The sequence below is a fragment of the Centroberyx gerrardi genome, chromosome 3 (assembly GCF_048128805.1).
Source record: "Centroberyx gerrardi isolate f3 chromosome 3, fCenGer3.hap1.cur.20231027, whole genome shotgun sequence".
Taxonomy (NCBI): Eukaryota; Metazoa; Chordata; class Actinopteri; order Beryciformes; family Berycidae; genus Centroberyx; species Centroberyx gerrardi.
The window spans coordinates 3,112,087-3,129,440 of record NC_135999.1 but is presented as its reverse complement, the minus strand read 5'-3'; the positions used below and the strand labels follow the sequence as shown (position 1 = coordinate 3,129,440).

Below are 17,354 nucleotides of genomic sequence, written 5' to 3'. Positions count from 1 at the left end.
AAAACAAAAAAAAAAGTTACTTGAGTTCTCTCCACTGTTTTATTGACTGTGGCGAGGTGAAATTGGGTTAACTACGGAAAGTTTTAACAAAGTTAGGTTACCATGGAGTTTTATTGTTTGTTGACACAACGCTGAGGTTTATTAAGACGCTGTAGCCTGGAGGTGTTATTGGGCTGGTACACTGGGACTGGCTCTTTTTTTTTTTTTGGTGCTTGTTGTTTTACCTGCGGGTAAAGCAGAATGGTGTGTGAATTAGAATACTGGTGGGGGGTAATTCCCTGTCGTAAACACTGATGCTGTGGTACCAGAGTGCGTACACACACACACACAGGCACACACACACACACTCGCACAACTGCTACACAAGGGCATCCATGCACGCTCACTAACACAAACACATATGCACACACAAAGATAGGTATACACGCAAATACAGTCTATGCACGCACACACACAAACACACATAACATGTACTCTCGCTTACACACATATATATATACACACAAACACACACACACACACACAAGGCTGTCAAGCACAATACCACAGCTGTCCCTTCCTCCCTTAGTCAGTCTCTAGAACCTCTCTGTTTTTTCTCCCAAAAGTGTTTTTCATCCAACTTAAAGCCCAGGTCAGACGATTTCTAAACCCGATTTGAATCTGGGCTAGTTGGGGTTGGGGCGGGGGGGCGGGGGGGCACTTGGTCCCGATGGTCAGCGCAGATTATCCTGTAGTGTGAACGGGCTGAAGACTGCCGACTGGCTGTTTGGCGTGACACAATTTTTTCAAACATGTTTCATTTCATTTGTAGTGTGAAGCGGTCCAAGACTGAAATCTGAGAGTGACACTGGCAACGTCCAATGGGAGTTTAGATACAGGGGGAAGGAAAAGAAAATGAACCGGAAAAGAAGGCATGTTTAACCACAACAATGGCCACTCACGTAGATAGTTTAGATCAGCAAGATTCCCAACTGCAATTGCTCCAGTCTTGATATGTTGCTATACAATTTAATTTGGAGGAATAAATCTCATATAAAATAGGATAAAATAGCAATTCCAAATTAAGTGAAAGAGGTCTCCAGCATCATTATCCTTGTATATCACTTGAAAATACATTTGTAATGTAAATGTAAACTGTAGCTTCTGTACCATGGCGCAAGAAACGATAGAACAGCTATTTTATAATTATATTTACACTGAATTATTCTGGACAAATGGGAAAAGGTTTTTGAATGACAGAATTGGGTAGTGTGTGATCCCTCGTCTTCATGTGTGACACCCATCTTTGTCCCGTCGCCTAGTGTGAACAGCTTCCCGAGACTACAAGACTTGAACAGTCTTGTAGTCCGACCTAGGCTTTACTCTTTGAGTGTCTGCGTGTGTGTGTGTGTGTGTGTGTGTCTGAGAGAGAGAGAGAGAGAGAGAGAGAACACATTTTGATGCCAGCCTATAGCTATAAGAAGTATATTTTCTCAAAGGTTTGATTAACTTCAGAAAATTCATTAACCTATACTTTACACTGCTAAGGGCAATCAGCATAGAGCTCTTTGTGTGTGTGTGTGTGTGTGTGTGTGTGTGTGTGTGTGTGTGTGTGTGTGTGTGTGTATCTGTGTGTGACTGTCAGTCTGATGTAATGAGTATGTGTGTGTGGGACTGTTTATGTGTGCATGTCTCTGTCTGTGTTACAGTCTGTCATGGTGTGTGTGTGTGTGTGTGTGTGTGTGTTCACATGTGGCTGTCTGTGGTTGCATGTGGTTGTGTCTGTTTCTGTCTCTCTGTGTTTGCATGCATGCATTCGTCTGTACCTGCATTTGTGTGTGTATGTGTGTGTGTCCAGATCTGTTTCTCTCATTGTGTTTGAGTTGTACTACTTAAAGTATAGTAGATTTATGTTACTTTCTGCCCAACCTTGGTAAAATATGTGTGTGTATCTCTCTGCCTAAAATGAGTGTGTGTGTTTGTATGTTTCCCTGTTTTCATGTCTTTGTCTGTATTACTATGTGAATGTGTGCTTCTGTGTGCCTCTGTACCTTTATCACGCACTATGTGTGTGTGTGTGTGTGTGTGTGTGTGTGTAGTACAGTAGAGCAGCCTGATATTGCTTTATGTCCCTGCTACATCTGTGTTACTACAGTCTCGGCCTCTCTCCAGCCTCTGTCATTTAGTCCGTTGTCAGCTCCCATTCCCACATCTGTCCATTCTGCAAGCCTAATGGTCTGTGTAATACACTCAGATAGCTTCACGACGTCCCACCTATTTGTATTGTTGGAGTGTGTGTGTGTGTGTGTGTCATGTGTGTGAGCGTGAGAGAGCGAGAGGGAGAAAGAAAAGGAGAATGGGAGGCAAGGTGAGGGAGCAAGGCGAACGTAGAGGGTGAAGTGTGTGTGTGTGTGTGTGTGTGTGTGTGCGTGTATCTTTGAGTGTGTGTGCTGGCTGGTGAAATTGTCCTATGATTGTCCTTCCAACCTCTGTCACGCCTCTCTCCTTTCACTTCTCTGTTTGTTCAGTCAAAGACTATAGAGCAGTGATTCTCACCCTTTTTCATATCAAGGACCCCTGATTTAGTCCACATCAGAGCCATGGACCTCCATTTGATGAGATTTCGTCTCTCGGAACCAAATCTGAAAATATTTTTATTGTCAGATATGATTTTGTCCAGAATGCCATGACTATCTGTATTGTAGGTAGAGAGATAAAAGTGGAACTATGATCAAAACAGTCATTCTTCTACATTCTCTAATTGTGTTAACTTCTTGTAAATGAAATAATGGTGAAGTTTAAGAATTCATCAATTTGCTGGGGACCCCCTGGTGGTCCCAGGACCCCACGTTGAGAACCACTGCTATAGAGGCATAGACACCTCTCCAGAATCACTTTAATCGCCAATTGCAATTAACACTGGAAAGACCAATGGAAGAGAGAACAGATAGGAGTAAATATAATTCTAAGTACTATTTCCTTGAGTGATTTTGAAAATCTTAACACACTGGTTTGTACAGAAATTGGGTCCAGGAAAAGTCTTGGAGGGACATCATGAAAGCTGAGATATTTAGATTCTAAAATTCAAAACAGGCGTCATTTGACTGCAGCTTGGCCTTTCTAGTGCTAATGTGCAGGAATTAGTTTTGATGACATTGGTCCAGAAATATACGTCAGTTAAATGGTTTTCGCTGTACATTCTGACACATATGGACTCAACACTGTACATGGTACAGGACAGCAGGACGTGAAGAAAAAAAAGGTGGAACGAACGCATGCAAAGTCAATGAAAGGAGGTCGAATGGAGCGAGGTGGGCAGCACCAAGGAAGAGTTTCGAAAGGCGAGATTCCCCAAAGAACAGATAGTGGTGGTTCTGGCTGTCAAGCCTGGTGCAAATGGATTCAAATTCAAGCATGATGGAATGAAAATATAATGCCGAAGCTTTGTTTCAAGTCATGTACATCTCATCCTTCCTCCCTGTTAAAAAATGAAGTCAAGAACTTTTGCGCCCTTTCATGTCGTCCTCTCACCTCCCCTACGTTACCGCACTCCCTTCTTCCTTTCTACTTCCCTCTCTTCCACATCCTCCCAAAGACACTCCTACCCTCCTTTCTCCTCCTCCCCAGTCCCCCTGTTAAAGACATTCCTACCTTCTTTTCTCCTCTCCAATCCTCTTCCTACCATTGGGAATCCTACCCTTCTTTCTCCTCCTCTCAAAGACACTCCTTCTCTCCTCTCTCCTGCTCTTAAAGACACTCCCACCCTCATTCCTCCCCTTCTGCAGTCCTTCTCCGACCAGACACTTCTACCCGTCCTTTCTCCTCCTCTCAAAGACAGTCCAACCATTTTTTTTTCCTCCTCTCAAAGACACTCCTACACTCCTTTCTCCTCTTGTTCCTCCTCTCAAAGACACTCCTATCCTCCTTTCTCCTCTCAAAGACACTCCCACCCTCCTTTCTCCTCTCAAAGACACTCCTACCCTCCTTTCTCCTCTTGTTCCTCCCCTCAAAGACACTCCTACCCTCCTTTATCCTCTTGTTCCTCCCCTCAAAGACACTCCTACCCTCCTTTCTCCTCTTGTTCCTCCCCTCAAAGACACTCCTACCCTCCTTTATCCTCTTGTTCCTCCCCTCAAAGACACTCCTACCCTCCTTTCTCCTCTCAAAGACACTCCTACCCTCCTTTCTCCTCTTGTTCCTCCCCTCAAAGACACTCCTACCCTCCTTTCTCCTCTTGTTCCTCCCCTCAAAGACACTCCTACCCTCCTTTCTCCTCTCAAAGACACTCTTACCCTCCTTTCTCCTCTTGTTCCTCCTCTCAAAGACACTCCTACCCTCCTTTCTACTCTTGTTCTTCCTCTCAAAGACACTCTTACCATCCTTTCTCCTCTTGTTCCTCCTCTCAAAGACACTCCTACCCTCTTTTCTCCTCTTGTTCTTCCTCTCAAAGACACTCCTACCCTCCTTTCTCCTCTCAAAGACACTCTTACCCTCCTTTCTCCTCTTGTTCCTCCTCTCAAAGACACTCCTACCCTCCTTTATCCTCTTGTTCCTCCTCTCAAAGACACTCCTACCCTCCTTTCTCCTCTTGTTCTTCCTCTCAAAGACACTCCTACCCTCCTTTCTCCTCTTCCCCAAGACACTGAAAGGTTACGCTTTGCCGTCTCTACCTCCCTCTGCCTCACGCCTCCACTCTCTCCATCATCTGCTGAAAGACACTAAAAGGCTTTCATCCTGGGAAAAGCTTGCCTCGTCCTCTCGTCACCACTTCCCTCGCTCTCTCTCTCTCTCTCTCTCTCTCCTCATTCACCTCCCACCCTCTCTCTCCTCCCTCCCTCCCTCTTTCACCTCCCTCCCTCCTTCCCCCGCCTCCCTTCCCTCTTCCACCTCCTCCTCAGCTGTGCCAAAGGAAATCATCCATGAAAAATGTTTTGACCCTCTATAATTGCCGCTTCCCGCATGTTTCTCGTTTCCTCGACGCCAGCGCTACGAGCTCGCTGAAGTGAAGTCTGAGAAAGATGATCTTAGGCGCACACACACACACACACACACACTCATAAGCACACACCCAGCCACCCACATAGACACATATACACACACAGACAGTATGCACATACACATATAAAAAACAGGCTCACGCACATAAACACACACATTTGCTGATGGGTATATGTGCATAAATGCATATGCATGCACATACACTCACAGATATGCATACATAAATCATTAGTAGGCACACACATGTAAATACACACATTTTTTCATGAGTGTATATGCATAACCACGCATGCACACACACACACACACAGGTGCAATACATGGACATCGCTATATGTACGCAGATGCACCCACAAAGACACTCTTTCATATCTATTCACAAACACGCATAACCACTATTATATTCATACACACGTGTCCTTTCACACATAGACTCTCATGCTAACACACACACACACACACACACATGCTCTAAAATAGTGCTAACGACATGTGCCGACCTAATACTTACAGACACTTTCATTTAGGATGTATGTCAGCCCTAATCCATCCTTAAGCTGCAACAAATGACTTCCACTCCCCTTCCTCCACCTCCCCTGCCTCCATCCATCCATCCATCCATCCATCCATCAATCAGTTCAGTCCTTCCCTCAATCCATCCATCCCCGTCCTTTTTCCCCTCATTCCCTCCCACCCAGCAAACGGCCCTCTCTATCTCCGTCTTTCCATCCGCCTTCCTCTGACCTTTCACCTGCCTCCCATCTCTCTATCCCTCCCTCCCTGCCTAACTCACTTATTGCCCTCTCCCATCCTTCTTTCCCTTCCTATCTCCTCATGATCAGCATCCCCTCCCTCCCTCCTCATTCCTCACCTCCTTCTATCCTTACCTTCCACCTCCTCTCCCTCTATCTCTACCTCCTCTCCCTCCCTCCTTCCACTCATTTTCCTCATCTTCTTGTTGTGATGTTTCCAGTGTTATGGAAGAGATACCAGTCATTTCCTTGGTATTAACACACACACACACACACACACACACAAAAACACACACATACCTCCCCTTCCTCCCCAATCCTCACCCTCACCTCCTCCCGTCCCATTGCCATGCCCAGGTGCATTTTGGGTCTTAGTTGCTATGGCTGTGGAGGCTGTTGGAATTAGATTTGGTTTATGTTGCCAACCGTGACTGAGTCCTCTCCCTCCGTAAGGCTATAACCGAGCCTTGGCAGCTTTTATTGGGGAGCCAAAGGGAAGATGACAGGTGTGCACCAGGGACCTGTTAAAGGCATACCTTGACATTTAGAGTTTAAGTCTGGTATTTTCCTGTGCACAGCACACGGGGAGAAAAGCGGGGTTTTCCAGCAACCCTTAAAGTGGCTTGTTATCATTGTTACTATTTCTCATTAAAACCAACCGGCATGGCAGGCTAATGAGATAGCTGTCCCAGTAACTTCAGTGAAAGAGTGCTTTTTTTGAATAACTACAGTGCTAAAACAAAACCTTTATCCCCAATCTTGTGACATGTGCCTCGTGAAGAAATGAAACAAGTCTTTACACATTCATTTTATGTATATTGGTTGCCAGCCGGTTTTAATACCACAGTGCCGCGGCCTCTGTAGCCCGTTCAGCTTTCAGATGTTGCTTAGCAGAACTGACTAGGCATATTGTAGCGTAGTTTTGTCTCTCTTATGACTGTCTGACAGGCCGCTCCTTGTGCCTATCAAGAACATCACTTGGAACAAACGGTTCCTGTCAGGGTTGATGCAACAGTGTTTTATGCATTGCCGGTGACTGTGAAAGTTGAGGATGACAGGGCTCAGTAAAATGCAGGACAGCCCTGACGAAAAATCACTGTAATATCCCTGCAGGGACTCACAGTGTGTCCGTGGTGCTCGATAGTGAGTTTATAGTCTTATCATACTTCATGGCATTTTAAAAAAAAGAAATCTCCTATGGTATCACTATAAAATTCCGATAAGGACTTATAGTTTTGCTGTGATATTTGTATACTAGCCTTCTGAAATGTATTGTAAGATAGTTATTTTTTGTGTGGGGGGTGGAAAAAGGGTACATGCACATATACACATATGCAGACACACATCATACATACATGCACATAGGCTATACAATATGCACACATACATACACACACATTCAGAGATGAAACCTTGTCTCTATACTTGTAATTCAGTTCCCCTAAAAACAGCTCATTGTCATTGTTAATACTTTGCATTTCTGACTAAAACATAAAACTGGACTCCTACACATTGTACATAGATGGAAGGTAATAATACAGGTCAAGGCCGCTATACTTTAGATAGGGGAGTGACAGTGTCTTAATGGTTACCTCAGTCTATTTAAACTTCTCTGGTTACCTTCCTATTTATGTCTATGTCCATGGCTAATGGCGCTAGTACTGTTAGCTGCACAGGTGGCAACATGAGCAACACCACTCAGCCTGCTCTGATTCCATCATACAGACAGTTGTGTGTGTGTCTGTGTGTGTGTGTGTGTGTGTGTGGTGTTTATACAGATGGAGATATGCCCCGTCAGCCAATGTGAAGCCATTAGTTACACTAATTGGTTCCTCACTGTTGGCATATCTGTCTGAATCCCTCCTTTCTCTCTACCCCCTCTTTCTTTCATCTATCTTTCTCATCTCGTCTCATCTCTCCCTCTCTTTTTTTGTCACTCCATCTTCTTCCGTCCCCCTTCTGATTCGACTCTCTCTCATCCTCCTCTCATCCTTTCATCTGACTACCTCTCATTACTCTTTTTCTCTCTCTTTCTCTCCCTCTCTTTTTGCACTCGCAGCTATTTTCCACTCACTTTTTCGCTCCCCTCCCGCTTCATCTCTAAAATGAAGAACATGAATAATGGGGATTCAGATGTCTGCTTAGATTATCGTCTGGCCTTGGGACGAGGCGTGCGTATGTGTGTGCGTATGCGTGTGTGTGTGTGTGTGTCAGCAGAGCCTCCTTGAACATTGAGTGGTAAATAAATAAGCAGGCAAAGTGGTCAATAGTAACCAAGACGGTTTAATGAGTTCTCATTTGCAACTCAGTCTGTTTCAATCGGGAAACGGGAGGAAGGGACAGGGAGGAATGAAGGGAAGAGGAGAGGAGAAATGAAGGGAGGAGAGGAAGGGGCAAAAAGGAGAGGATGGAGGAAGAAGGGAAGAGAGAGGAGGAGAGGAGAGATGATGGGAGATAATGAGTGATGAGAGGAGGAGAGGAGCAGTGTGGTTCTTGGAAGAACGGCAGGAAAATCACTTCTCACACATGTATCTCTCTTCCTCTCTCTCTCTCTCTCTATCATTTTGCTCTATCTCTTTATGGCGCTCTCTCGTTCTCACAGACAATTAGAGCAGATCTCGCGCGCTGCAAAAAAAAGTGACCCGGTGTAATTCCACGTTCCTCTCTTCCCTCTCTCAAAGGCAGCCTCGCTCATTATTTCTCTTATTCTGTATTCCTTTCAATCATCACTATCTCTCAATCCGTCTTTATTCTGACATTATTAGGGGGTGTGTGGATTTTTGCAAATGGTAATATTTGAATGAAAGATCAGCTATTTGAGTGAATGGAGGTATTGTTAACACCTCTTATTGTGCGTCGAATGCAGCGGAGCAGGTGTTTGCTCTCGATGGAAGCAGGAAAGGCGGTCGCTCGAGGTTGACTTTTGATTGGGCGCGCGATCTGTCACTCCTCACATTGACAGATCCTCGATCCATTGGCCCCCCATCAAAAAGCAAACCCCCTTGACCCGCCCTCCAGCCCGCATCGATCCAAATTCCTCCCAAGTCCCTCGAAGGGCTCGTCGCATTAGAAATCGTTTAAGAAAATCTCCTCGGAAGTTTTCTCCGATATTATTTTTTTTTGACACCAATACGGTGAAAACTGGGGTCATACAGAAAAGTCTGTACACCATCTCAACAGCTCATTTAGTCTGCTATTGAGTCTTAAAATTTTGCGTTCCTTCAAGAAGTGATTAAATCTGCCAATGGGGTGAATCAAGTGATCTTGATTGATGGAGCAATCTGCCTTGTTTCAAGATATTCTTACTTGTTTCTAGAACATTCTCCAAAGAAGTGACACTGCGTTGGAAACAAGTGGAATGATCTCCCATCATTGGCAGATTTTGTCTCTTGTTTGGAGGAAAACAAGATTTTAATACCAGACTAAATGACACGATATGTAAAAAGGTATAAAAGAAAGATAATTTTTGCAGTATATTTATTTCCCTTTCCCTACCTTTTCTCTTCACCTATCTTGCCCTCTACCTCTTTCCCTCCCACTCTACCTCTTCATCACAAGAGGCCCATTCCAAATCCGAAATCCCGTCTCTGTCTTCGTAGATCTTTCTAGATGCCAACCCAAGACTAGACCGTCTAGGAAGAGTAGTCATCCCCTACGGCAGCGCGCACTCTCTTCCTCTGTACCCCCCCACCCCCCTTTCTTTTTATCCTATTTTTTTTTCTAAAACAACTTTCTTTCCATGTTTCTTCCTGTAGATTGTTCTAGATGCCAACCCAATCTGAATCCCCGACAGCAGTGCCTTCTCCCTCTGTCTTTCTCTCTTTTTCCCTGTCGCATCAGTTTTCTTGCTTTATGTCTCCTATTTTATTGTCCACATTTCTTTCTTTCTTTCTCTCTTTCTTTCTAGGTGCTAACACCAGACTGGTCTAGCAGTGTTGCCTTAATCCTTCAACATCCATCACTTTTTCTCTTCCTAATGACCTGTCTTTCTTTTCTTTCTTTCTTTTGCTCTACAAGCCACCACATCCCTCGCTCCCAAATCAGAGCCTTTGTTTTCTAAACCATCTCTCTCTCTCTTTTCTGTCCACAGATCTTCCTAGACGCCAACACCATCAGGCTGGGCAGCATTCCCCTCGGCAGTGCTGTGGACCCCCTGGAGGGGGCGCCAGCGGGCACCACCTACACCAAACAGACTGTGTACGAGTTGTGCGCCTGCGCTAACGGCAAGCTCTACCTGTCCCCGGCTGAGAAGGGCTCTACCTGCCAAACCACCAGTAACTTTTGTCTGTGGAGCTGAGAGTGGGAGGTTGAGGGACGCCCGGGACATATGGACTATTAGAGTTTGAAGCTAATGCTAGCTAACAGACCGAATCAGCGTGGATTATGGCTCAGTGGGAAGCCAGCTAACAGACCGAATCAACATGGATTATAGCACGGCGGGAAGCTAATGCTAGCTAACAGGCCGAATTACGTGGATGATAACTTGACGGGAAGCAAATGCTAGCTATCAGACCAAATCAACGTGGACTGGAGCTTGGTGGAAAGCTAATGCCAGCTCACAGACCAAATCAACATGGATTACGGCCTGGTCGGAAGCTAATGCAAGCTACAAGAATGAAACAATATGGATTATGGCTTGGTGGGAAGCTAATGCGAGCTACAAGAATGAAACAATATGGATTATGGCTTGGTGGGAAGCTAATGCGAGCTACAAGAATGAAACAATATGGATTATGGCTTGGTGGGAAGCAAATGCTAACAGACCGACTAGCTAGCAAACACGGATGGCCTGTGGACTGGCGAGTTCGCAAAGCCGTAGCACATGGCAGTCTCACTGCGGGACCCCCGTTGTTGTCATCATTGAGTTGTCGCTGCCATGACCGCTCGTGCAAGTCACAAGGATTTTATTCGGGGGTTGCTTGACGCCAGCAACTCCCTAACGATGGAAGGGAGTCGTTGTTTGTTCAACGTATGACCAAAATCTCCTGGCTGCTTTAGGCTTAACAGACATGGTGGTGGACTGCAAGCTAGCCTGGCGGGAAGCTAACAGACATGGATAAGGACAATGGGATAGTCTAGCAGTTGGCTAACAGACATCAACGAGGACTACGGTTTAGCCCTGCAGTTAGCTAACATAAATGGACGAGATGGGTTAGTCTAGTGGGAAACTAAGGCTAGCTAACGGACCGATCTATACCGGAAAGGCCTTCCCCCTCCTCCCCCTCTAATCTCTCAATCCCAAACTTTGACCTTTGACCACTCAACATCAATCTGCACCTGATTGACTGTGCTTTCCTAACCATACTTCATAGGAAACCTAATGCAAACAACAGTCCTGCCATCTTGCACTTTCTTCTCTAGTATCCACCAGCTTGCTGATTTTGCCATTGTTTTTTATTTTCTCATTTTCTCTCGTCCCCCATGTTCTGTCATTCTTTACATCTCTCTCCATTTTCCTTTGTCGTACTAGTTTCACTTTCTGTCTGTTTTTCTTTTTTTTTTAGATCTTCGAATCTTTTTACTTTTTATCTCTGTCCTGCTCTTTACCATCCCATGTCTCTGTAATCCTTTATCTTTCCTTACTTTGCTCCTGCTCTCCTTTATCTTTTCTCTGTGCTGTAGTTATTCCGTTCTGTCTATCCGCTTCCTTCTACTGGACTAGTAAAAAAAAAAACCTCTGCTATCTTTACTCCATCGCCATTCCATCACAGCTGTTCCAGATGCAGGGTTTCTCCTCCTCACAGTCTGTTCCCACATCTTTTAGTTTCCCTCTCTCTAGACTATCCGGTCCTATCATGTTTTTTATGGAGTATAATTCTGTCTCTGTCACTTCTTATGTTCCTTGTCTGTCAGATTTTTTTTCTTCCTTTTTTTGCATGACCTTTCTGCACCTCTTGCCATGTCCTTGCTCTTCCTTCTCGGTCATGTCTGTGTTCTATGTCTTTTAGTGACTTTTCCGCTCTTTGCTGTCTCTCATTCTCCTTTTGGTTCCTTCTTCATCTTGTCTTTTTTGCCCTATTTTCATCTTTCTCTCCTTGTTCAACCTCCTCTCACATGTATTGTCACTTCCTGATCTTGTCTCCATATCCTTTATGCTGTTTCTCCACAACATTTCTTGTTTTTTTTTGTTTTTATTCTACTTTTCTTTGTTTCACCTCCTTTCATCTCCTTTGGCCTTCCCAATCTAAGATGAAAAAAAAACATCAGGAATCCCCACCCCCACCTCCAAAAAAACTCTGCAATCGGAGCAAGTCAACAGTCAAAAAGGTCCACAATATTACTTTTTTTTTTGGTTATTTTCTATATTTTTCTATCAGTCTCAGATGGGGGAGTCAGCGTGAATGGCCTCAAGCTGGCTAACTTAGCGTCCAACTGCTGCGATTGCTGGAAATCAAAAGAAATCAGCAAATAAATGGGGCGGAATCACCCTGGAAAAAACAGTATGGACGGATTCGGTTGTATATGTACGGATTCAGCTGGATTAAGGCCCTGAGGCGTACTTCTTTTCTAAAACAAAGTGATACACAGGTGCCTTTGCTGCTGTTGGTAAAAGCACATCACAGTCTGAACTTTCACACCACCCACAGTGGACCATCCGCAAGTCTCTCTAGACAAACTCTCAAACTCTCTATCTATCTATTTAGTTCTCTGTCTTTCTCCTCCTCTCCTCTCCTGGTTTTGTAGAACCCCTTGGTATATCCACCTGAAAAAGACAATTCAATCCTGGTTTAAACTTTAATTTTCTGATGTGTTCCCTTATGGTTTTATTCTTGATAATAAAAAGCACAAATTATGCCATGTATATAACAATACCAATAAAATACAAAATAAAACAATATTGTTTTTAAAACAATATCTCTGGAGTCTTCAGTAGCTGTGAAATTAATATTTAAATCAACCCTTTTATGTTTCTAAACATGGTTATGGGAATATTGAAGTCTATTGATGTTGAAACGACATGTTCTCGAGAGAAATGTACATGCTGCACTGATTAGTGTTACAAAAATAATTATCTAAATTGCTTGAATAGTTATTGACAACTCTGTCTTACATGCTTTGATTTCATTGTTTAGTATTTTGTTGGTCATTAGATTGGACTTCAAGACATACTGACACAATTAGAGGTTCTTATACAGAAACCCTGGATTCAAAATATCAAATAGAAAATTTGATTAAAACAGTTCTTACAGCACTTTCCGTGGTAAAGATTAGTTTTAATTTTACAGTTTTAGAGAATTAAAACTGTCTTTCAACATTCTGATACCTGAACGTCATGAAAGCAGAATCAAAATCCTCATTGATCGACAAGCAGTGGAGATTTTCTTTTTCAACCTTAACCAATGAAGCGTTTTGCATTCACACCTCGAGCTGCCCAGTGCAACCACTGTCTTCTACTGCTGACCGCTGAGCAGCTCCACTGGAGCAGTTGGTGGTTAAGCGGCTTGCTTAAGGGCACCTTGACATTAGTTGCTGAAGAGGAAAGCGTTTCTCATTCACTTTCTCTACCTGGCTTCTCCCAGCTGTTGTGGGGATTCAAACCAAACACCTTGTGGTCAAGCCTGCTTCTCTTAACCCTTAGGCACAACTCATTGTGTCCTCTAATTAGTATTTACACATAGACATAAAACTGACATAAAGCTAGAGGGAGAACACCCGAGCCATAAAGAGGCACAAGGCTGTTCTTCCTCAGGAAACTGAGATCATTTGATGACGGTCTGCCATTCTGCCATTCTACCAAACGTTTGTGGTTAGTGTTCTTTTTTTATGTGTTTAGTGTTCAGGAAGGTAGCTTTACTACTTACTAAAACAAAGTAAAAATTGGTACGAGGAAAACACAGGCAATATGTTCCAGCCTCTGTCTAGTGTGTTAACAGAGACTGTTAAAGTGTGTTCACTAATCACCTTGTCCTGCCCAGAAGCTCCATTGAAATGTTTCACCAAGTGCAGTCCTTTAGAAATTATAATAGCTGTTGTTCAGTCGAGAACAGCTGATTTCAAACCTGGCCCTCCGGACTCAGAGCACTGCTGGTTTTCTATCCTACCAGCTAGTTAATTGCAGTTAATTGTATTGACCTGGTGTAAAATATTCCCCGATTAGACAGTTACAATGAAAACCAGCAGTTTCATTAAAATAGTCCCAGATTAGATAGTCAGTTTCACCATTTCATTAGTCATTTAAAATGCCCTCCTTCACTTCCCCTTGGCACTTACGTCGCACCACACATCACACAAGTGGTCACTTACAAAGCAGGGGGCGGTGTCCAAGGAGCAGAATATTTGAAATGGAATGCAATTGCCCTTAAGCAGGCCTAATAATTAATAATAATAATAATAATAATAATAATAATAATAATAATAATAATATTAATAATAACAATTACACAATGAGTAATAACATATTGCAGATGAGTTAATTTCATGTCTAAATCCTCTAGATACATACATACATACATATTGTTTATTTGTTTCCGCCATGGTGGGTCGTGCACTGACGAACGATCACAATGCATTCTGGGCAAGACGCGCTCCTGAAGTCTACATTGTTGTGGACTCGCTCCCTCAGCGCTCAAAGGGTTGGGCTCTGAAAGTTCACTTGAGTTAACAGAGTAATGGAACAGCACTCAAGATGGCAGTGGAGATTCCTCCAAAGGGAAGTGCCGAGGCGAAGTCAACGAGGGCATGTTACAACGACTAATGAAACGGGGCTCAGGGCTCTCTCTCATTCAGAAAGTAGCTTTCTTCTTCCTTGATACCTAATTAGAAACCTACCCAATAAGGTACCTTGTTTAGCTGTTGGTAGCAGATACCTAATTGTTTGAGACAGCCTCCTAGGGAACGTCATGACTGCAGCTGAGTTGGTTAGTGTATGCTAACGTTACACTTTGCCAACAGCCAGTATCATCAAACTGCTTTTACAAAACAGATTATGTTGGCTAGCTTTGTGTACTTGTTGTCTATGAAAAATGAGCCATGTCCTTTATACAGTGGATACTGCACAACCAGTTAATTTATCAACCATCAAACTAAGCCTTGAATATGCACTGTTGCAGTAGTAATGCTATTGCTAGCTAGCTAAACTATGTGAGGACACTCCGACCGGTAAAATTTATTTCAGCGGCATTCCAGAAACAATTGGCTGTAATTCGATTGTCAGTTTTCACATAAAAAATAATTGAAAATGTCAAATATATTTTATTTTTTACAGTCATAGATTTGTTTTGGAAAACTTTCTCTTCCATCCGCCATTAGCAGATGCTGAGGAAGTATCATTTTTCTTCACTGATGTTGCAAGGTGTTATGGGATGTCGTACTCCACCTGAGCAACCAATATGCTTCCTTCAAAATCGTCCACAACTGTACCTTAAATGGATACCAAAATCAGACAGTCCTACAACTTGTACATTTCAACCTCCTACCTAGAAATGCTACCTAAGTAGTAAGTTTCCTTGACAGGGCCTAGAATTGAAGACCAATGTCTACACTGATCCCCTTTCGTTATATCACTATAATTGTGTCTATTGTGTTTATCATCTTTGCTGGTGGCAAAATCAATTCAATCAATAAAGTCTTCAGTTCCAACACAGTCTCATAAAATTTAGTGAAATGAGCACAAACTTTGAAACAGTTTACGTGTTGTGCACATGAATTATGTGAACATTACATTCCTCCACTACGAATTGGATTATATAACAATAGCACAAATTGGACACTGTTTTCTCCTCTTCGTCACAGGAAAAGGTTGGTTAACAGTTACGTTTAGGCAAGTAAACAACTTTGGTTAAGTTTAGGGTTAAGGTTAGCCAAGTGAAACAACTTTGGTTAAGTTTAGGGTTAAGGTTAGCCAAGTAAACAACTTTGGTTAAGTTTAGGGTTAAGGTTAGCCAAGTAAACAACTTTGGTTAAGTTTAGGGTTAAGGTTAGCCAAGTAAACAACTTTGGTTAAGGTTAGCCAAGTGAAACAACTCTGGTTGAGGTTAGCAAAGTGAAACAACTCTGGTTGAGGTTAGCAAAGTGAAACAACTTTGGTTAAGGTTAGCCAAGTTAAACAACTAAGGTTAGGGTGAGGTTTACGCAACTAAAACTGTTATGGTTGAATAAGAAAAATCTTTGCTAAAGATTATAAACTTCACTCAATGAGCTGGGAATTGAACCCAGGTTGTCGGAATTGAAGGTAAATGTATCCACTCATCCCCCACCCCGACCTACGCACCCTTACTTTCCACCACACCAGTTCAATGTCGGACTGTACTTCCTGTTTCTAGTCATGTCTCCTTCATGTAGTCCTTCTGTTATGGGAAAATGTCACCTGTCTTTCACCTGTCTTTTCATGCACGTAGCACGTTTGCATTTTAAGACATCGTGCTCATTTCTCAAAATTTCAGGAGACTCTTAATTCAGTTCAGTTCAATAGGCTACTTTGATTGAATGACTAGTAGCTGCTTAAGATAAAAATGACACAGCAAACAGGGAGGAAACGGTGAAAAAAACACCAACGGTTCAAAATTCACAGTCTTGATTTGTTTATATTTGTCCACTGTACATTGATGGAGTGAAGCTATGACTTTGTCTTCGTTTTTAAATTAGGAGGGTTTGGAATATGGAGTATATCCTGTGTCAGTATACCTTTAATGACTGAGGTTTTTCTTTTCTGCTATCATGACAATGGCTGTGATGTTATTTTCAGCTGCAGCACTCTTGACCTGATGGAGAGAACAAACAGAAGTGATGCACCGCGGGACAAAACCTCCTGCCCTCCTTCCTGGCTCACCTTTCCTCTTTTCCCCCGATTTCAACTCTGTCCATCCCCACTTCTTCACTTCAGCTGAATTTTTTCTTCCTCACTACTTCCCTCCTTTTGCTCTCTTTCTGCCAGTCTTAACTCTCTTGCTGTTTTGTCATTTTCTTGTGAATATACTGTATACTTATATATATATATTTTTAGCTTAAAGCCTTCAGCATTTAAGTCATTAAGTCATGATCTTTAAGTAAGTTAAGATGGATATTGAATCCATCTCTTTCAAAATCTGTTTCTCTGACTTGCTTTCTCAATCTTTCACCATCTCTCTTTCTCTCTCTGTCCATTTCTCTCTTTTTCTCTCTCCCTCCGTCTCCCCCCCTCAGTCTTTATTCAGTCTTTATCCCCCCTCTGCCAGTGGTTTTAGTGGCGGTTTGAAATGCTGTGTTGAAGTGTTGTAAGCTCAGGAATCAAATTTACCATGAAATGGAACATCTTCATAAAACTACCTCTCTGACACACACACACACACACACACACACACACTCTGCAACCACACTGCTCACGCACACACGGACACGAATACAGACAGACGACTCAAATACACACCCTTGCCTGTAAACACACACGCACACTCTTTGTCATTCATCAGAATGCGGTGCACAGCACTCAGTGGCCAGCACTCTATTTTATTGTCATTCCAAATGCGCCCATTGACCCATACGGCTGGCAGTAATGGAATAACTTTATAAAAGTGAGGTGCTGGCTGCATTTTCCCTTTTTACATGCACACTTTTTCTACGCTCAGCACCAATCCTCATTTATTTTAGATAATTTCATATTGGAGTTTGCCAAGCCAACCTATTTTTAATTTTTAATTCCTTCAATTT

General features: G+C 43.0%; 1 protein-coding gene across 1 annotated transcript in view; it reads left to right on the top strand.

Moving 5' to 3' along the window:
- sgcz (sarcoglycan zeta) overlaps positions 1-10,026 on the top strand; it is a 192,481-nt gene extending 182,455 nt beyond the window's left edge. Inside the window, exon 7 of the mRNA XM_078282019.1 lies at positions 9,820-10,026. Coding sequence (XP_078138145.1) covers positions 9,820-10,026 — 207 coding nt within the window. The remainder of the gene's footprint in view (positions 1-9,819) is intronic.
- The last annotated feature ends 7,328 nt before the right edge of the window (positions 10,027-17,354 follow it).